Source organism: Molothrus ater, chromosome 1 (genome assembly GCF_012460135.2).
Source record: "Molothrus ater isolate BHLD 08-10-18 breed brown headed cowbird chromosome 1, BPBGC_Mater_1.1, whole genome shotgun sequence".
NCBI lineage: Eukaryota > Metazoa > Chordata > Aves > Passeriformes > Icteridae > Molothrus > Molothrus ater.
The window spans coordinates 95,126,390-95,147,795 of record NC_050478.2 but is presented as its reverse complement, the minus strand read 5'-3'; the positions used below and the strand labels follow the sequence as shown (position 1 = coordinate 95,147,795).

The 21,406-nt window shown below is 44.5% G+C and overlaps 1 protein-coding gene across 3 annotated transcripts; it reads right to left on the bottom strand.

Annotated features, from left to right (window-relative positions):
- Positions 1 to 505: 505 nt before the first annotated feature.
- DIPK1C (divergent protein kinase domain 1C) lies at positions 506 to 19,477 on the bottom strand. 3 transcript variants are annotated; one of them, XR_004982606.1, is made up of 6 exons: positions 19,319 to 19,477; positions 18,817 to 18,874; positions 13,024 to 13,701; positions 9,417 to 9,581; positions 6,868 to 7,393; positions 506 to 708 (listed from the first exon to the last, which is right to left on the bottom strand). XR_004982606.1 is itself a non-coding variant. In XM_036406874.2 (5 exons), the coding sequence occupies exons 1-5, from the start codon at positions 19,453 to 19,455 to the stop codon at positions 7,175 to 7,177; spliced, it is 1,257 nt and encodes a 418-aa protein (XP_036262767.1). In that variant the 5' UTR covers positions 19,456 to 19,477; the 3' UTR covers positions 6,220 to 7,174. The 3 variants fall into 3 exon arrangements, 2 of the variants coding, with proteins under 2 accessions (XP_036262767.1, XP_036262769.1); XM_036406874.2 differs by lacking the exon at positions 506 to 708 and having other exon boundaries at positions 6,220 to 7,393; XM_036406876.2 differs by lacking the exons at positions 506 to 708; positions 19,319 to 19,477 and having other exon boundaries at positions 6,220 to 7,393; positions 18,817 to 19,255.
- Between the last annotated feature and the right edge of the window lie 1,929 nt (positions 19,478 to 21,406).

Below are 21,406 nucleotides of genomic sequence, written 5' to 3'. Positions count from 1 at the left end.
AATGGATGCAAAATGAATGAGGTGGAACTGAGAACTCTCCCTGCATAGTCCATTTCCAGGCTTTTCTGTGGAGCTTATCACTGTCCTGTCCAGCTCTTGGCTTCATTTCTTCTCTTGTGAAAGATATCTGTTGAAATGGCAATGGAAATTCAGGCAGTATACTTGCATTATCTAATGCCTCTTCAGTGATATTGCTTTGGTTAATGTAACACTGTTTATCCAATATTTTCTAAGAGTTGGAAACTAGAATCTGATCCAAAAAATGTAACTCTTTAATTACTTAAGAAAGCTCAGCGAAATCAATGGGTAAAACCACAGAATTTGATTAAGCATTCTGTTAATTTTTCATTATTTCTGTGCACTATGTGATGCTCATTCATGTTGCTAATTACTCTTGCATTTCCTCAATTTATATAGAATATAGTATGGAAAATAAAACCCCAGGCATTTAGGTCTGCCCACTGAGCATTTGTGACATGAAATTACAGCTCAACAAAGGAATGCCTGAGGATCTGTGCACACACTGCCTTTATTCCATGAAAAATAGAATACAAAGTCTAAAAGAAAGACCATGGCTAAAACATTCCAAGGAATGGTTTGTTCCTCCATGCTCTGGTCACAGTTTTACCAAGTCAGATGCAGGCTGAATCCGTGTATATGCACATCTGGACATATGTTTGGCAAAGCACTTACATGAGCATATATAATCTAGAATCAGATAGACAAATACTGGTATCATTACATTAAAAAGAAATTCTGAACACAGGAGTAATTACTTGGATATTTATTTAGCTATTGTTAGACATTTCATTCCATTAAATAGGCCCTGGTTCATATAATAAATATTTAGCCACTGATTAACTCCCTTCAAGATTAGAATAGTATGTAATAACCCTTGTACAAGAGAAAAAAAACCAAACAAAAAAAAAACCAAAGAAAAAGAAAAAAACAAAAAAAAAAAACCCCACCCCCCTCCCTTTTCCCAGCTATTCCCTTTCCTGGGATAAGGGAAAAAAAATCAATTTCCTAAGGACAAAGATACAACTTGAAATCTCTGACATAGAAATGAGAAAGAAGTAATTACCATAATATGTGGAATTTGGAGTAGTAAACACATTGTGCTTTTTTAAATTTTCTTTTGAATTGGAAAGAAGCAGAGGGCTTTGAATTATGCAAATGGAGAGGAATGTTAGCTCATTAATGTACATGGGATATTGGTTGAAAGATCTATTGTTTTCAGCTACTCTTATTTAACTTCCTCTTAGAAATAAGAACTGACCTCTGTTCTTTCCTGCAGCTTTGCATGTCGTACCTTTAAGAGAATGAACCCATCCTGAACTCAAGGCAGTTTGTTCTTTTCCTGCTGCAGCATGAATCTTGGAGAGATTATAACCAATTTAAGCAGGATGGGGGACTCTGTTTCTAACTAGCTAGAAGCAAACTGCTAAGGAACCAGCAAGGGAAAATGAGAGGTATTCACAATAGTCTCCAGCTTGGATTACATGTATCTTGAAAGCACTAGCAGCAGATGCTTGTGGAAGTGATTATGCACTGGATCATAGGCACATCCTTCTGGCTGCCAACATCACTTAGGCACATTTTGTAGCGTCGGAAAAATCCCCTCCGGTTTACAGGGGAAGGAGCTCAGAGTACACTGCAGAAGGCACCAAGAATTGTGGTGTTTAAAGGAGCTCAGCAGTCCCTCTGCTGCTCTGGAGCCCAAGCCTGCAGGATCAAAACTTTACCCACAGGATTATGGATTGCAGCCTTTCAGGGATTTCAGCATTTTGCAATATTTTAATCTATAGATATAATAACATTTCTAGTGAGAAAAACACTCCTTTCCCTCTTTTTGGCTGACATTGTTTGTTGCTAATTAGGGCAGTTTTATGCATTTATGTAAACAGTAGTTCTAAAAGCTTTTTCCAAGTGATTTTATTCTGTTTAGTCTTTAGGCTGCAGATGTCATTACACAGTTCCACAGTCTATTTGACAGATCCTTAGACACATATAACAAATGGCTTTGGTCATGGCTGCACTATATCCCCTGTGCTACTGCACTTTCTTATTTTAAAGTAATGGAAAGTAACAATGGAAATGTTGGGATTTTTTTTCTCTCAATCAATTCATTGACATTCTCTGATTTTTCAGTATGGAGTCTCTTATCTCTTTGGTTCTGAGTTCAATTGTCCTGGATTTTCATTCTTCCAAGCATCTCATTCTTTCCTTGCTCTGCATTGCTGTCTTTTTTTGCTGCTGAAAGCCCAGTAGCCTTTCTCCTGATTTCACTGAGGATCCAGGAAAGTGGCAGCGACTGAGGCTCCTGCAGAGTGACTCTGCTTATTGTGTGGACTCACTACAGGTGGCCTAGACAGAGGGATTTCATTTTTCATTTGTACTAGGCTTCACAGGGCATCTGCAAAACAGCCAATCTGGTTGTTCACATCTGCTGATACAGAGGATTCTTGGTTGTTTTGTAGTTGGCTGTCCAGATGGGTAGACTGCCATCACAACTACAAGGCTCCCATATTACAGCCAGAAAGTCATTAAAAGCTGTAATTTATCACCCTCCTGGCTGTTACACATGACAATATGATTTGCTGAAAGACAGGCAACCTGGTACATGGCTTCTTTAATTTTTTTTTTGTTTGGTTTGGGTTTTTTTGTTTTGTTTTTTTGGGGGGAGAGGGGTTTTTTTGTTGTTTTTTTGGTTTTTTTTATCTACACCAAAATAAATAGGCCAACTTGGATTTACATTTTATTACAAAGGAAAAAAATTATCAGTGAGGAGTCCCTAACCTCTTCAAGTACATGATCCCATTTTTCACATTTAGGTAATATGCTGTTCAGCCAATGTTTCTAATTAAAAAAAAAAAAAAAAATTAAAACCCTTCTCTCGCTTCTCTCCCAGTCCCAAATATCTGTTGTTATCTCTAGTGGTGAGCAATGCATCTGAATGCTCTCAGATTGGGAGATGCTGTCAGGGGAGTCTGGGCAGTCACATTAGGGAGCAGTAGTATCTGTAAGAACAACTCTGGCTACAGCAATGACCTGCTTTTCTGGGCTAGTCACCATTGAGCCAACCTAGAAACACAAGGGGGACCACATAAACCCTTTAGAGCAAGGAGTTCTGCTCTGTTTTGTACCATCCTAGTGCTGACTATTGCTTGCAGATGTCTTTTGCAGAGCATAAAATGCCAGCTGGAGAAAATCAGAAGTAGTTCTGTGAAAATCCTGAGCAGCAGGTTGAATTTATCTTTTTTAAAGATTTCCTAGGGATGAAGTAGACCTCCAAGTGGACTCACCTCTTGTAAAATGTGGGAACAGACTGTGTATTTGGATTATTGCAGAGTTGAAGCACATGCTGCTAACTGAGATGCAAAGAATGAATAAACAATGACTTAATGCCATTCCTGTTTCACAGGGAGCCATAAATATGGGGTAGAAGTTGCTGACTAAGGCACTAATGCAGCAAGTGGTAGAAATTAATCAGGAGGTAATGCCACTTTTATAGGGCAAAAAGGATATGGGAAGAGACTAACAGAGCAAAGGGATGGGGCTGAGATCAATTGAATGGGAACAGACATCTTGGACTGAAGTGGCTGTTGCCAGCACAACCAAATGCTATTTGTGAACCTGAGACTCGGGGAAAACCAGCAATGGAATATTTTGTCACAAATGACCTGGGGAAAGGGAAAAGAGCAGTGTCACGGACATATTTTATGAAAAATTCCTCTTTTATATGAAAGGGATGAGCAGTGGGAAGAATCTTACACAGTCTTTGTAAAGCTGTGGTGCACTAACTACCAAAGAGGGGTGGGCAGTGCTGCCAGGACAGCATGAAAAGGGCTTTGTCAGAAAGGAGCACCAGTCCTGGGTCTTCCTGTCAAACACATTCCTGTATAGATTTTTCCACCCAAAAAAAAAAAAGATATTTTCACCAAAAATGTGGTTGTAAAATCACACAGACTCAAATTACAGCAGTTTGTACTTGTCTCCTTAAAGTAAATGGGAACTAAACCAGTGCCTTAACTTTTTCTTTCTGTCCCAGAGACATAAAGGCACAGCTACCGTTTTATTCCTGTTTTGGTCATTGCTACCTGTGCTAGTTAAATTACAATATTTTATTTGCTTCACTGGTACTGCTTTCTCTCCTGTTTCCCAGGATTTAGTGACTTTACAAAGCACATAGGGGGCTATGAAGAATCAAGTCCTGTGTTCACAGAGCCTGTCAGATTCTCCTTGAAGGTGTGCACCAAAACCTGCCTGGAGCTGGCTGCATCACTGATATGTAATCTCACAGCCCAGCCAAGGACAAATAACCCAATTGTGTTGATCTTGAGAGGTTTCTGAGGTTTCTCTGTATCCTGAAAAGAAGTGAAACCTAATGTCCTGGGAAAGTGTGGTGTGGGGGAAGGAGGTCCCTGCCAGGTGGAGGTGGCTGCAGCCAGGCCCTGAAGGGTTTGGAGAAATCTGTCAAAGGCAGCTTCCCTTCCTACATCCTGCCAAGGAAAAAGGATCTTCTGAGCAGAGTCACATTCCACCAGCATTTGGCTGCCACCAGTTTTCATTTCACTGTGTTTTTTCCCGCCTGTTTTTAAAGTGGAATATCCCACCCAACAGAAATTTATCCTCTCTGAAATGCAAATCTGGAAATGGGAAGGGGATCCCTGCCATGGGGGGAGCCTGACTCTGCTGCAAAGCACCAAGGGTCTGTGTGATGTCTGCTTTTCCCTGAAGGCACTCTCTGAGCTTGGGAAGGAGGAAAGAATGGGACCAAGGAAACAGGAACACAATGATATATAGTAGCTTCAGGTCCCCCAGCAGCATTTGGGACCTATATTGAGTCCCTCCTGACCTAGCAAGGATCAAGAAGGAGGGATTTGTTGTGAGGGAGCACAAAAAATTATTTGTGTCACGAAAGCACAAATGCCAACTGGTGATAACATAATCACACGACTTGGAGGTAAAAGGTTACCTCAAGGCAACATCACCAACTTAACTTCATGTTCATTATTCCTGACAGGCACTCACTCTTGCCTGTAGTTAAAAACCACAATTTGTGAAGTCTGATGATTTCCCAGATGATTTGTGTCATATCTTCACTGTTTCTTTCTATCAGAAAGCCTGCAGCAAATGTCTTACCTGTTTTCTTCCTTGCTACAGTTTAAGCTCATTGCTGGTCATATCCACCAAGGAAATCTGGATAGCAAAGTTCTCTCCTATTCCCTTTTTATTAACCTTTCAGTTTCTGAAGAAAGTTATATGTTTATCTTCAGCCTCTTCTTCCCCAGACTAAATGTCACTTTATTGAATCTTGCATCATAAATCATATTTCTACAAAGGCTGACGTATTTTTTACTTCTTTTTTTTTCTATTTTCCCTTCATCTATCTTTTCTTGTCTTCTCTCTAACTGATACTTTACCTATCTTCACTCCCTTGCCACAATCTGATTCTGTCCTTAATTATTTTTTCCATCTATTTCATGGCTTTGTAACAGGGCTAGTTCTGGAGTTTGTGTTTCTTCTTATTCTGCTTTGCCTTCCTGCTTTTGCAAAGAATGATCTTAAAGTATTGAAGGATTCTTTGCCTGTCTGGTTAAAGGGGAAGCATGGACTGAGAGCAACTTTATCATTCAGGATCTGCTAAGCTGGAGCTCCACCTTAGCAGCAGCTTGTCCAGCCCCAGGCAAAGCATCTGACCTTGTTCTTGCTATGAGTTTCTTGAGGCCTTGCATGATTTTTAAAAATATGATAGCTTATTGCAAGAAATATATATAAAAACACACTAGCACCAGTCTGAAAATGTGAGATAGGTTTTAAGGGGTCAAGGTCTCCTCAACAGCTCCCATTTTTCTGGTCACAGGCAGCCTTTAGCTTTACTTTAAAGAACCACACCAGAAATGGAAAGTTTATGTCTAATTAGCACTCACAGGCTTCACAGCTGTCATAAGGCTGAGGGACATAAAGATGGAGCAGATTAAGTGTTGGTACATGTCTCACATCCACAAACCAGTATTGTGGATCTCAAAATTGATTCCTCAAACTGAGGGCTGCCATAGGCTGCTGGGATTCCTGTTTGTGGGGTTTGTAATGTCCCCATGCCAAAACCAGTTCATGGGGACGTTGCCTGGTACTGGGCCTACACACTTATAATGTCTCCTGAACCCATTTTAGTTTCTCCAGCCACAGCTCTGCACATTTGAAAGTCAAAGTTAATGTTTTTAAGTTAATCTAGAGATCTTTATTTACGTAACTGATTGCAAGATAATGAATTTGTACAAAACATTTTCCTTTTGTTCATTAAAAAAATACCATGGAAGAAAACTCTGCATCTGGATATTGTTCTGTGCAAAGGACAGATTGTTGACATTCCTGGGCAATTCTGCTCTCTGGCAAAGGAGTGCTTCTTATCAAGTGCTCTGATGTACAAGTGCCTGAGGGCTTGTTCACATGGGAAAATCCAGTAGCATTATTCATACCTCTTCACTGCAGAATATGAGTACCCACATGGGAGCTCAGCAGGGGTATAATTATTTTGCCCTAGAAAAGTCCAAAGTACCTTTATATAATTTTTCCCCAAAAGAGTTAGCAATGGCACAGGTAATGCAATGGCCCAGAGGAAATGCATTTGGGGACATCAGGAAGGACTGCTTTGTACAAAAGCAACTCTTTCCTTGTGTGACAGCACATTTCTCTGTTTGTGATCCCCTCCTTTGGTTTGTTTTTTTTTTCCCCACGCAAAAAGCTCTGTATCTACTGTAAAAACTCACCTCATTTGACAGAGAAACTGAAACAAACACCATGCATGTACTTATTCACACCCACCCATTCTTTTAATTATTGATCGAGTTTTGCTGCACTTACACTTTTCTTCTGTCAGTGCATCCTCTGAGCACCACACTCAGACAGATGCTATCTGAGCAGTGACTGCAGCCCAGAAGGATGTGCTGTATGCTGATGGAGAGGGGCAGTGCTTCCTCAGGAGAATAAGCAAGAACAGAATCCATGTAAAGCAATTTAACATTTTAGAGGGTATCATCAGGACGTGCTGCACCTGCAGCTATGAACTTCATTTGCATAGCAGAAAAGCAATCTCTGTGCTGTAAAATCCGGGGTTAGGAGGGGTGACAGAGAGACTGGGGTGTGGCCTTTACAGTCCTGCCCTTTGTGCCTACTCTGGCCCTTGCAGCTCTCGCTGGGTGACCCTCAGCAGGTGGTAGAGCTCCGAGAGGGATTTCAGAGCCCTCTGGTGCCCCGTGGCACCCGTGGTGTGCCCCGGCTGAGCACACTCCTGCACAGCTTTCTGCAGCTGCAGCTGCAGGGGCAGGGAGACCAGCGCTCCTCTGAGGCTTGGGGAAAACCAGCGACGGAATATTTTGTCACAAATGACCTGGGGAAAGGAAAAAGAGCAGTGTCACAGACATATTTTGTGAAAAATCCTTTCACTAGGATCTTTTCTTCTGAGAAGCTGAGAAGCTTCAGCTTCTCCATGTTTTGCTGCTTTGGAATGTGATTTGGAGAATTGTTTACCCAGTATGTGAAATTGTTTTTACTTGATAACCAATGACAGCCACCTGTGTCGAGGCTGTGAGCAGTCACAAGATTTTATTATCATTCCTTTCTATTCCTTGCCAGCCTTCTGATGAAATCCTTTCTTCTATTCTTTTAGTATAGTTTTAATATAATATATATCAGAAAATAATAAATCAGCCTTCTGAAACATGGAGTCAAGATTCTTGTCTCTTCCCATGTCAGGATTGCCTGCAAATTCAACAGAGCGGATCATTGTGTTTCAGGAGCTACCACTAATGTCCTGCTCCTTCCCTGGGACTGTAGCAAAATGTCATCTGAATCCAAAGTGCCTCTAGCCATTCACAGAGGGAGGTATAGGAAAGGAGCATCCGTAAAGGCGATGCTCTAGCTAAGGGATGGCCCTTCTCAAGCTGCTCCTGCACTTCACACATCTTAGGAGTGGCTGGGGGAGCTGGGGTTGTTCAGTCTAGGAAAGGAGATGCTGAAGGAGGACCCTATAGCCCTCTCTAATTACCTGAAAGGAGGTTGTAGCCAGGTGAGGATCAGCCTCTGCCCCCAAGTGACAAGCAATACAAGGGGAAATGACCTCAAGTTGTGCCAGGGGAGGTTTAGATTGGATGTTAGGAAAAATTTCTTTAACAAAATGGTTGTCAAGCGCTGGAACAAGCTGCCCAGGGAATTAGATGAGTGACTGTCCCTGGAATATTTAAAAGATGTGTAGATGTGACACTAGAGGTGTCATCTGTTGGTGGACATGGCAGTGTTGGGTTAACAGTTGGACTTGATGATCTGAAAGGTGCTTTCCAACCTAAATAATCCTATGATTCTGAATCATGAGTGGTGAGGGTGAGGGGGTGGGAGAAGCAGGCAATAGGCCAACAAGCTACACCCCCCCAGCCTTTCTGTTTTGCCAGTGCCTCCCACCAACACAAACTGGGTGAGCTGTAAGACACCTCATCCCAAAGCCAAGAACCCCATGGACACCCCTTCCCAGTACACCCACACACTGCATCCGTAGAGTGGAGAATCACAACCACTGCTTACACTTGGACAGCCTCAACTTTCACAGAATCATAGAATCACTAAGGTTGGAAAAGACTTTTAAGATCACTGAGTCCAAGTGTCATTGCAGCACTGCCAAGTCCATCACTAAATCATGTTCCAAGTGCCACATCTACAAGTTTTTTGAACACTTACAGGGACAGTGATTCCACCATTTCCCTGTGCAGCCTCTTCCAATGCTTGACCACTCTTTCAGGAATTTTTCCTCATATTCAACCTAAACTCTCCCTGGTGCAGCTTGGTGTCATTTTGTCTTTCCTACCACTTGTTACTTGGGAGAAGAGGCCAACACTTCACTGCATCCTCCTTTCAGGTAGTTACCAAGAGCAATAAGATGTCCCTGATCCTCCTTTTATTCCAGCCTAAAGATCTCCAGCTCCCTCAGCCACTCCTTGCAAGACTTGTGCTCCAGACCCTTCATCACTCCATTGCCCTTCTCTGGACATTCTTCAGCACCTCAATGTCTTTGTTGAAGTGAGGGGCCCAAAAATGAACACAGGATTTGAAGTGCAACTCAAAAATGTGAGTTTACCATCAGTGGAGACAGGGAGTGCTAATCCCCTGCCCCTGCTTACTCTGCTCTCCTGTCTGTGCCACTGGGCTAACACCTACAGAAAATCACGGCAAATAAACACTATATAGAGAGAAAATAAAGATCTGTTTATGTGCCCCAAGATGAGATTTCTGAACAGGACATTTACATGGACACGTTTAAAACCTGACTGTCTTCATCTCATAGTCTCTTGGACATACCGTGCATTTTATAGTCAGTGTGATTTTAAAAGGAATGGATGCATAAAACAGCTGTGTCTACTCACTTGCAAGTTGTTATTGGCTCTCTGTGCTCCACATTTTCTGATTTTCAGATTGCATTTTGAAAAGCAATCAAAGAAATTACAATCTTCATCTCCTGTGCACTTCTGTTCCAGGATGTCCCTCATTTTGGGTTCAAAAAAGGCCATATCCACATCAATGGCCACCACCTGTGAATCAAAACATCCCATCAGATCTGGCACGGCACAGCCTCTGGAACAGGGCTGAGCAAGCATTCTTTGCTGCTGGCTTTGGGAAATGCTGTGCTGAAAGCATCTGCTGGTGGGGAACTGGGATCACAGGGGCTTCATTTCACTTAACTGAGCCACACTAACCTTATAAACAACACTTTTTAAACAAAACCAGCCAATGTTTATGACACCAGGAATGGAAAAATTATTTGTGAACAATATGCACCCCTGGGGTCAATTGGATTGATTCACCTTAAAGTGGACCTATCCAATCTGAAGATGGATTTACTTGCTGGTGCCGCAGATGCAGATGGCACCTCAGCCTCTCAATTACATGATGGTGCACAATTACCCATGGACCAGGCAGTTTCATTTAGAACTCAGCATTCAGACTAAACCCCTGACTTTGCCACTGTGGAGAGGAACAGTGGGATGTGCAAGGATAGCTGCACCTGGTACAGCTCCTGCAAACCTGTCCTTGCATTCTGTGGGTTTGAGTCTGTTCAGCTGTAGGAGATCCCTGACTTTGCTGAAAGCTGAGTCTGGCTTTGTGCAGTCTTCTTTGCTGTGGTTTGACACATTTTATTGTGCACAGTTCTTGTTCTTATAGTCCAGAAATACGTCCTGTAGCAGAGTCCAGCCAGAAGCTGGTCACAGCAGAAAAACCCTGAGTGAAAGGGGTCAGTCCCTTTCCTCCCCCTGGCAGGAGGCTCCCAGATGCAGCACAAAGTGTTGGCAGAACTGCTGCCTGTGCTGGGGGTGAGACCTCTCTGGAAGCCAAGGGCTGTGGGCTCAGTTTCCGCCAGTGCCACTCCACCCCTGAATGCTTCACTTAAAGAAATCACAGTAATAAAGAGGGAAAGAAAGACAGAAAGCCAATACAGGGATGGCAGCTGCCTGATGTGAGCCAAGCTGTGGGTAACCACAGGGAAGGAAGCCTGTCTCCAACATCAGGAATGTGGAGCCAGCAAATGTTCACTGCTGCATTTCACACTTGACAGTCAGGATCAGGGATGTTCTCTCTCAGCATCTGACACACATTTTTGTGGAGGAAAAGGTCTGGGACCTGGGCAAAGCAGAGTTACTTGGGCTCAAATTATAGTTTTATTTTTCAGATTCGACCTCCCAAGTAACAGGAGAAGATGAACAGTGTGACTGGAACAGCAACTGGATCAACCCCAGGAACTAAAGATGTCTGGTTTGGTAGAAGGCCAAATAAACCTTCCACAGGCAAAATAAAGAATATAGTCTAATCTTCATTTTGTTCTACTCCTTTTTCCATAGGGAAAAATCTTACAGAGATGAGGCATATCTTAAAAACATAAGTATTTTTAAGCATTTTGGAGAGTTCTATGATGATGTAGCCTAAGGAATTTTACATGTTTGGACAGGCTTTCTTTTTTTTTTTTTTTTTGATTCTTTACTTCCTAAAGCTTTCTATGGTTTTGCTGTTCAGTTCCTTGGAGAAGAGACAGTGAGAGAAGTGCAGGGTTTCCCCAGTCCCAGCATCACTGTTCCACCTCCCAGGTGGGGTCTTTGCCAGCACATTTGACAATCTTATCCATTGCTCCACTAGGAAAAGCAGCCCCAGTTCCCAAAAACGTGGCTGCCAAAGGGCTCAGTGGCTTCACTGAAATTCTTTTACAAAAATGTGTGGGCATCCAGCTAGACCCTGTGAAGACACATGTGGCTGACGCTCTGTCTATAAACAGCTATGTTTTGGTGGGCTTTGCTATGATCATAGCTGATGAAAAAAGTACCTAAGGAAATATAGGAAGGACCCAACTTGGCTCATGATCTGATTTAAAGTCATGCTTAATGTGCTATAATCTTTCCAGTTTTCTCTGAAGTATTGGTAAAAGAGGAAGCTCTCCCAGAGCACTGTGCATTCACCCAAACCTCCTTCTAACTCTGTACCTTATGTGGCTCCATGGCAGCTTAAATTTCTCCTGGATGATCTACCAGACAGCTCCTCTCTGTGCTGCAGGAGAGCGCGTGAAGCCTGGAGGCTTATCCCTACCATATGAAAATAAGCCTCAATGTAAAACTATTGCATTCCAAGTACATTTCTTTGGGCATTAGAAGTCTCATTACTCAAATGAGGAATAGTGGTACAATTGTGAGGTTTTTTATTATCCTATACAAGAAACCAGCAAGTGAAAAAGTTGCTTAAAACAAACAGAAGAGACAAAAAAGGCTGCATTGCTGTGTTTCCATTCTGGAACTGGTTGGTCACAGAAAGATCCTGGCAAAGCAAGCTTCACCAACAGGATTCATAAGACAAAACACATCCGGTATTCATCTCCTTTCCCTAAATGGAATCTATGTTCCTGTAAGTAGGTTGTGAAACAGATGCTCTGGCCTGTGCTCAGCCACAGGCAGCCACAGCCCTGAGTAACTGAGGAAGATGGGCAAAGCCTGCCTTTAGGAATTCCTGCTTTGCCTAAATAGTGGTACAGCTTGCTTCAGTTTCTTGCTGTAGCTCCTCACCCGTTCCCTGCTCAGCTGCTGTATTGCACCTGAATAAACAATGAGAGGGGAGGGAAGGGTGAAGGGGAAACACTCTAATTGCTCTTAATGGCTGTGTGTTTAGGTAGTGTTTGTCTAGTACTCTGAAGATACAAGTGTTACATTAACACTCAGTGAGTACTAAAGTCCCTGAAAATGCTTTATATCCACGCAGAGTGCAGAAACTCCACTGATGACACTGCAAATTGGGGGCCTAAATTCAAACACTCACTGCACGGTACCTCCAATCTGTAGACAAAATTCCAACATAAACCAGAGGAATTTCTGTCCACAGAACGAATGTGAGCTGCACTACTACTTAGAAAATATACACAGCTATCAGGTCAGAGTTACAGCTGCACCATGAGAAGTCAAAGAGTGACACTAGTAGGGAGTTTCATGTTGCTGTCCTTGCACAGTTTCCAGACCAGGTAAGCTGACCACCAAAGCACAAATATGTGTGTTTGGATGTGGGGAGTTCCCCTTGTGTCAGACCATGAACTCAGCCTTAGCTTTCAAATTCATACAGTTTTTTCATTTCAGCATCACTACCAGAAATATGACTCAAATTACAGCTTCATTTAGAGCTTTTGAAATCTCCATGTCTCCAGGAGGCATCCCTCACCACATCCAAGGGACTTTGCACCGGTGCCTTTGAAGAAGTGAAACAAAACAGAAGCGAGCAAGAAGTTTTCAAAATAAGCAGCAGGATTTAGCCCTCCAAAAATGTGGCTGTACACATTACAAAGAGAAAAAGCAGCAGAGAATCTCCCTTGATGCTTGTAAATTCATTGGCTTTGCAAAAACTTAGCCAAAAGCTGTATGAGGAGGGAAGTGTCCTTTTTACACAGTCACCTTCAGACTAGAATTTGACCTCAAGTTCCTGGAACACCACCCCAAAGGCCCAGCTTACCGTGAGATCGTGCCTGATAGCGAAGTTTTCTGGTTTGATGTCGCACAGGTGAAGGCGGTGAGAGAAATCATTATCAAAGTGCTGCACCATGTCCAGAAAGCTGAGTGCAATGTCAATGATGGCTCTTACCCTGCTTCTGTGGCCAGTAAGGGAGGAGCCCATCACGTTTTCCAAGGGAAAAAGAGTTTTGTGCCAGGCATGTCCAGCTGTGAGATACTCCACAGCATAAAAGTGTCCACAAGAGCCAATAATTCGTAGCACATGTTTGCTGAAGTCCTGCAGCAAACTGAAGTAGATATATTCTTCCTGCTGGAGCAAGGACCACATGCTGGCCACCTGTGCTTTCCAACGTGGTCCCTTCTTCCTTGTCCACAGGGGCCCCATGGTATTGTTAGACAGTTCTAGCCCCAGGGCATTTTTGACCTCCAAAGCTACCATAAGCAGAAGCTCTGTTTCAGGGATATCCTGTGTTTCCACCTCCTCTAGCATACTGAGGTGCTGGTAGCTTGAAAAGCTTTCTTTTTTGGATTTCAGTATGATGGGCTGGCCTCTCCAATCAGCCTGAATGACCTTCTTACCTCTGTCATAGTAAAGGCAGTGTTTGTACACCAGCTTCTGTGCCACACACAGGTCTTCACAGAGGTCCCCAGTCAGGGCTCCGCTGCTGTAGTCGAGGCACTGGAGTGAAAGAGCAGAATATTCATAGCAGAACCATACCCCTACAGACCATGCAGAAGAAAGACAAATAATGAGCAACAGTCCTAAGCTTGAGAGGATTGCAGCAGTGATGGAACTGCAAACACACACCTACAACCATTGGGTTGTTCAATGGTTTTTCAGAAGTCTCTAGAGATCTATTACCAGGGGAGTTTTGCTTCAAAACAGGGATTATGGGGATGGTAAAGGGCAAGCTTTTCAGGGGCAAGGAAAGGGACTGGATGACCTGTTAATCTGAAATATTTTACACATATGAGTTCAGTGGGACAAACTCTAACCACTTGGGCTGTGCTGTGTATGATTATGGGTTGTAACGCTTTAAGGCACAGAGTAATGCAGCACTTCTCTGGAAGGTTCAGGGCAGCATAACTTAGACATTGCCACTAAAACTAAAGGAAAACCCATGTGTAGCTGGATTTCTGGGACATTCCACAGCTCTGCATGTTTCAGCCTTGCACTCAGCATGCTCTGAAGGAAGCTGTGATAACCTCCTCCTGTATCAACAGGAAACACAAGTTTCATTCAATGAGCTTTGGACAAAGAACTTTCAGAATTTTTGAGTATGTAAATGCTGCAGAACACAATGACTCTCCAGGGTTTATATGTAGTTATCAGAAGTGACATTTTAATATTAATTGCTTCAATATTTAATCTTTTATTAACTGGAAAGAAATCAGTCTATGGAAACAAGGGAACTGCTGCTTGATGGTTAAATGGTCAATGGAAATTAGTGCAAGAACTGCAAGGATTCCCTCACCAGTTCTTCTCAAGCCAGAATAATTTCTATAATATCAGTTCCAAAAGTGGAGGCAGTTGATGTATTCCTATGGTCATTCAGAAGTGCAGCTGTAGGGACTGCTTTGGGTCCCTCAGTAGAGGGGATGATCAGAGGTCTGTGGTGAAAGGGGAATAGAGGGGATGGTGTAGAAAGCCAAACATCTGTGAGGCAGCTTGACAGTGTCATCCACCTCCATTGCTTTCTGACATTTGAACCTTCACTTAAACAAACTGGCAGGTCCCCGCTGCACGTGCAGAACTTGCAGTGGCTGCCTGAGCCCCGCCTCAGTTGTGACTGCCTGTTACAGGAGGAACGTGATCAGAGCATTCAAGCAATGTATTTTCTTGGGACAGTCCCTGAGGTGTGCACATCAGAGGAATATGTTCTGATGCCAAGCAACATTTAGAGTCCAGCCTTAAACAACACGCCTGGGAATGGGTGGAGGATTAAGTCCAAAATCCAAGAATGGTGATCAGTTGACAGAAACAGCTCACTGAGGGCAGTTCAGAGAGACATAAAATCTATTTATATTCTGATGTTCTCACAGCCAAAGTGGGAAAATTCAGTGCCAGCAAGGAGAGTCAGGTAGGCAAATTCTTGCATGAGTGTCTGGACACTGAGTCCATGCATGGACACACGCATCTGCATTCTCATCCACACCAGGATGACCAAAGAGATTCACTCAGGCTTCTGAGACTCACTCAGACTCAGATCTGCAGACTACAGAGCATGCAGATCAATGTTCTTGCTTTTGAAAATTTACTCCTACTAATGTAATACAATTTTACTCTACCTTTTTAAGTAGGAAATGTAGTTTTCTCAACAAAAGTAGGTTAGCAGTTCTCACCATCTGGAGCTCAAAGCAATTTTAGAAAGAAAATTACAAACAGAAGAAATTTTTCAGGGTTTCTGTGGATTGTAAGTATAAGCACATTTAAAACTCTATTGACAGACCACAATCTAATTCTCTTCTTGAACAGTAAGAGAAGATAGGACTTAGTCATGTAATTGGGTTCACATGGGTGGACACTTGCCCCTGTGGACAATTTTACTGTGGTTCACTCTTGGAGGGTTCACATGCACATGGACTTCTGGCATCTAAAAGAACACGTGACCATGACCTGTAGCCAAACATGTCAAGGCACAGCTTATTTTCCTGTGTTGACATCACGTCATCCTTAATGGCATTAGTGAAAAAAAATTGTTGTGGAAAAAGCAGAGTCAGATTTCACAGGCAGAGGAGACAGGTCCTTTTTGAACCTGGTTGCTATTTAGGACTTTTCTGCTGTTTTTTCAGTTGACGCTATAAATATTTGATTATTAACCTAGCATCTGACAAACAGTGTTGGAATCATATTCTTCTTACAATGAATGTGTGCAGTGTTTTGCAAACTGGGATCTGTGAAAGAGGACTTGACCAAAGAGCCCATGGACTCACAGTGATGAAACACAGATCAGCCTTCCAGAAGTGCATTCTCAGCTGGTCACAAAGGCAAGCAAGGCTTTCAAAAAGACTTCCTCAAGGAAGCAATCAAGAAGATTGAACCATTTCCTATCAGCCTTTTAGGCACAGTTTGCTCTGGTAGTTCATCTTGTAGCAATTATTTGACCCTTACATCCATTCTAAACACACAGTTTACAGGACAGTGTTCCATCATACTGGCATAGCTTGTACTGTTGTGCTCCCTAGTGTACTAGCTTCCATTTTATAGCATTAAAACACAAATTTGGTGGACTGAAAGCATTTAACCAGGTAATACGGATTACCCTGCCATGACACAATGGACCATTTATTATTTACCAACACAGGAAGTTTACCACTAACTTCAGACTTCACTATACAAGATTGCCCACCATCCTGCTGATAAAAGGAAGAATCAATTCCCCAAAGAAATCTTTCAAAAATGGTCCTCCAACCTAACTGCCATCCCTGTCTTAATGACTGAAGTTTGAGATCTGCTAATAAGACAGTTTTAAATTGACCTAGTGATTGAACTTTGAAAGCCACAGATTCTTCTTTCAGTGCCAGATACTTAAAACTAAAATATGAAAGTGCTACTAAGCCAAAAACCTTATAAAGAAGCAGCTGTACTACACAAAAATGCACACACAAGCACAGCTTGGACTCATTCATATGTATCTTATTAAAATTGGCTACATAATTTTTAATGTCTTCAGTGGACTTATCAAGATAAGTTTAAAAAGCTGGGTTTAAATGAATGTGAAAGCTTAAATTAATGTAAACCTTGCTAAGGATTTAAATAAATTTAAATAACTCACTCTACCACCATCAGTGCCCTGAAACTGATGTTTTGCCTAGTTAGCTACTACTTCTGTGTAAATGCAATACAGACCCAGGTTTGGAAGGCATCAAAATTAATTGATTTCTCCAGAGGGAACAGAAATTGATTGCTATGGCTTAGTGTGTTCAGTGTGAATGAAGATGAGACTGGCATTAGGAAAGAGCAAGGGGAGAGCTTTTTCTGAGAGTTAAAGTTGTTCTCTGCAAATTGCCCAGTGCTATTTTAGCCTTCTCAGTGTAGTACACAGCTGCACAGATGTGTTTCTCAGAATAAGAAAATTAAACCTTCAAAAATGCCACTTGAAAGGGCTTTTGCACCCACTTCCTTAAAATAACTCATCTCCTACTGAGAGATGACGAGTAAAATAGTTTTTCTTAGAAGTTGATTTTTGCTTAATAGAAGGTGTGAGACTCAAGCTATCAGGTTATTTGTTTCACGGATCAGTTGCACTTTCTGTAACTGTGAAACTCCTGCTAAGTTCAGAAGATGTAGAAAAACTTATCTTGGGGAGGATGAAGACGAGTTCATTTTCTAATTATTCCACTAGAAGGACAAGCCCTTTCTAACGTCATCTGGGAAAACTGTTGCTTACAAACCTTAACGATACTACTGATGATTCACCTACTCACAGAGAGGCACAGCGATCTCAGCTACTCTTCCTCTGCAAGGAGGGTCTGAACCTGAGCTGTCTCAGTGATAGAGACAACTTTCCAAGCTTGCGACTGAAATCTGATCCCTGGGCTTTTGAAGCCTTGCCTGACGCTTTCCAAACTGAAGAACAGCAACAAGTCTCTGTCCATCTGTTTATTGGTGACTGTGATGGCAAGGACCTGGACCTCCCTGAGCCTGGCAGCTCCGTGCACCTCCATATCTCAGTGTTCTTCCCGAGCACATAAGGGTGAGGCAGGAATCATTCCTTCAGCTGCAAACCTGAGCTCAGCCCTACTTCCATCTGGCTCCTGAGGTACTGAAACTGGAACTCACTGCCATTAAACACATGCTGTCAGGACCGCTGCCTACCCTTGCTTTTCCTTTATTATTCAGAATTAAGGAAAATCTGTGATCAGTTTGTGCTTGCTTACAGTGGTAGATTATTCAATTCCCACTAGGATTCATCCTTTCCCACCTAACCACTGGCACTACAGATACCCTGACTAAGAAACAAAATTGAACTAAAAGCATTAACCCACGCTGCTCCTCTTCTCAAAGTGTTTCCTACACAATCCTAAATCTGTTCATTATTATTTTTAAGGGAAACTTTAATGAATATTCGCAAATCCCTTCTTGAATTTTAACCACATCTTACACACCACCAGACCACACACCACCAGCCCCCACCAGACCATAAAGGAGGCGATACAAGCTGCCTGGCACTTATGAAAGACGACTTTTGTACGAACAGCTTTTCGGCTAAAAACAAACAAAAACCCCCAAACACCCGGAGGAAGGTTTTCCTCCTCTTCGGAGCGTTCGGCTCAGGCAGCGCACCCGCATCCCACGCCCGGGAGACGGCCCGCCGCCTGCACCTGACCTCGCCCCGGGAAGGGAGGCAGGGAGAGGGAGGGAAGGTAGTAGCGAGTCAGGGAGGGAGGGAAAGGAGGTAGAGAGGGAGGGAAGGAGGTAGGGAGGCAGGGAGGGAGGGAGGAAGGAAGGGAAGGAGGTAGGGAGGCAGGGAGGGAGGGAAGGTGGTAGGGAGGCAGGGAGGCAGGGAGGGAGGTAGGGAGGCAGGGAGGGAGGGAAGGTGGTAGGGAGGCAGGGAGGCAGGGAGGGAGGTAGGGAGGCAGGGAAGGAGGTACGGAGGCAGGAAGGGAAGGAGGGAAGAAGGTAGGGAGGCAGCCGCCCGTCCGTGCGCACCGGGGGCGCCGGCGATGCGGCACCTCCTGCGGCCGGAGCCGGGCAGGGCGCCCCGAGAGCAGCCCCGACGGACCGACCGCCCTCGCCTCGTCCGGCCGAGCAGCCGCCGGGAGATGTCCCGCGTCCTGCCGGGGCACGTACCAGCCTGGCCAGGATCCGGTGGCTTTTCTCGTCCGTGCAGCTCTCGGAGAAGACGCTCCTGTGGAGGAGGAACAGCGCAGCGCTCACCAGCACCCAGCAGGCAGCCCAGAGGAGGAGCAGCAGCAGGGCGCATCGCCGCCAGATTTTGAGCCGCAGCCGCTTGAAGCCCGGGATGCCCCTCATCGCCGGGGCTGGGCTGGGCTCGGGCGGTCGCTCCGGCCGCGGCGGCCCCGAGCGAGCGGCGGCGGGGCCGGGGGAGCCGCGCTGCGCCCCCCGCACGCCCGTCCCACTCCCGCCGCCCCCGCCGGGCTGCCCCGGCCCCGGCCCGCTCCCGCCCCCTGCCCGGGCCGGGGCTGCCCTGACGGAGCCCGGAGCGCCCCTTTTAAATTTAAGCCACGTAGTTCCGCCGGCTTTTGTCTGCGCTCCCCTGTGCCAAGCGGCCCCTGCAGCCACTTGGCGGCTGCTGCCCGCGCCCCCCGCCTCTCCTCTGCGAGTTTCTCACCCGAGAATAAAAGGAGTTTGAAGGGTGATGAATGCTGCTCTGGGAACCCTTTGCAAGCGGCAGCCTGGAGACGGACAGGTCCCCCTGGTGAAAGCTTCGTGTCCCGACAAATGGGAAAAGGAATAAAAAGTTGTCATTTATTCTGGAGTAACTTCTCGGTTTTATCCTCCCGGAGCTAATGGAGGGAGAGAGAGAAGCGACTCAGACGCCCTTTGAGTAACGCAGCGCCCAGCGCCCCTACAGCGCCCCTTGGCTCCCCTTGGCTCCCCCAGCCGCAGTGGCGGGGTGCAGGCTGGCCTCTGCCAGCACCCCCGGGTCCTGCCTCCCTCGGGACCGGCCACTGGGCACACGTTGCCAAAAGAGGCAGGGTGTACTGGGTCCCAGGATGCTGGGGTGGACAGATTGCCTCCCTGCCCTCTCGTTGTCTCCCTGTAGCTGTGTCCCTGTTATTGTGCGGTCAGCCCCACCAGACAGCCTCTATTTGACTTCGTTAACCTTTCTGAGAGGTCAAAGACTCAGTTGTTTGTTCCCGTGCAGCAAGGAAGATCCTGGCATCCTTTCCTCACTCCAGGTGCAGATGTTCACTGTCTCTGTTCACAGAACTCGGTTCTGAGCAACACATCATATCTAAATTAACGAGAAATGTTTCCTTGACAAGTCTTTAAAAAGAAAGATGTCTCTATTGATATGATCGAATTTTATCTCACAGAACAGCAGAGGGAAGAACACAGGTGCAGCCTGTGTTATCCACACCTTTTACATGATCAGTGCAGTTCTCCTCTACCTAGCAGAGCAGGGCTTGAAATGGAGCTTCTAAGTAGATGGCAGACTGTGGTAGAAAAGAAAAAGAAAGATAAAAATATTGCTGGACATATTCCAGCTTTCCTTCCTAGAGACTGTCAGTGGGGAGGGAGATGCAAGAAGAGCAAAATTACTTTCATCTCCAAAGTCTCAGAAGCAGAATCATTATCATTAGCCACATCTTCTCTCAGTGTATTTTGCTTGATTTCTCCACCATCTCATTTCTTCACCTGCTGAGGTTGCCTTTTCAAATTTTCTTTTTTCTTTCCCCTGATCCTTTTACTGAGAGGCTTACTTTTGAGGCACTGGTGATACAGTCTGTTTCTTGGGAATGTGGCAAGCAGCAAAGACCAAGGAGGCAGCTAGGAACTAAAAGACTTTAATCCTGTTTCTCAGTCTGATAGGAAATGCTTTCAGAAGCTGTCTCTGACCAGCTTTGGGTGTTCTTCAGAAATTTCTAAGACAATGAGTGGACAAGGAGGAATTTTGCTCAGCCATTCTTCTGTAGGGATACCAGCTAGGCTTGAACACAGCCAACCTTCTTCAGCGACTGCTGCCACCTAGGAGATAAAATTGCAGATCTGCCATATTGATGTCTGGAACAGTCCCAAGATACATCCCACATGGAAGAGGGATGCAGGTGGTGGGGAAAGTCAAGCATACATCCCTACTGCTTGTTCCTAAGTTGTCTGGGTAATAATTTAGACTTCCCCAAACCCACATGTATTTTAAAGTGTGGATCTTGACTTCTCTGTGTGTCAGCAATCCCCAAAGGATATTATGCATTTTTATTAAATCTCTGTGAAATTCCGTATACGTGTCACTGGTGTTTCAACAACAGCTCTGAAAATAAATCTAATTACCCCTGACTTTAAGCCAGGAAGAAAATACAGAGATTTCAGACCAGGTTAGGTGTCACAGCTGACCTTCTCTAATTGCTGCTGAAAAATAAAGGATGTTCCTTCCTCCTTCCCCTCCTCCTCTGCCACCACCTCCCTGTCTTCCTCTTAGTCTTGCCTGCCTAGTCCAGTCCCTTTCCCCAGTGAAAAATACTCCGTGCTGCCCAGGGAGCTTTCTCAACTTGCTAACAGGGCAGAGAAGTGTAAAGCAGTTTCTTGCCGAGATTATGTTCAGAGAGGCCAGCAAGCCCTGAGGATGCCTCCAGGCTCCTGCAGGGATGCACACTGCAGAGCTGGGTGCTCTGGGAGGCAGAGCTGTATCAAATGTCTGCACCTTAAAGGTGCAATGAGGTGCTGCAGATAAGGTGATCTTAATGGAAATGGTTGC

What these genes read in the sequence shown, in the direction of transcription:
- DIPK1C (XM_036406874.2), bottom strand. Translation starts at nt 19,455, where the DNA reads ATGACAACTTTTTATTCCTTTTCCCATTTGTCGGGACACGAAGCTTTC. An exon ending in CAAACTCCTTTTATTCTCGG is followed by an intron (nt 18,875 to 19,318) that starts GTGAGAAACTCG and finishes CCTCCTCCACAG; the next exon opens with GAGCGTCTTCTCCGAGAGCT. An exon ending in CTATCAGGCACGATCTCACG is followed by an intron (nt 9,582 to 13,023) that starts GTAAGCTGGGCC and finishes TTTGATTCACAG; the next exon opens with GTGGTGGCCATTGATGTGGA.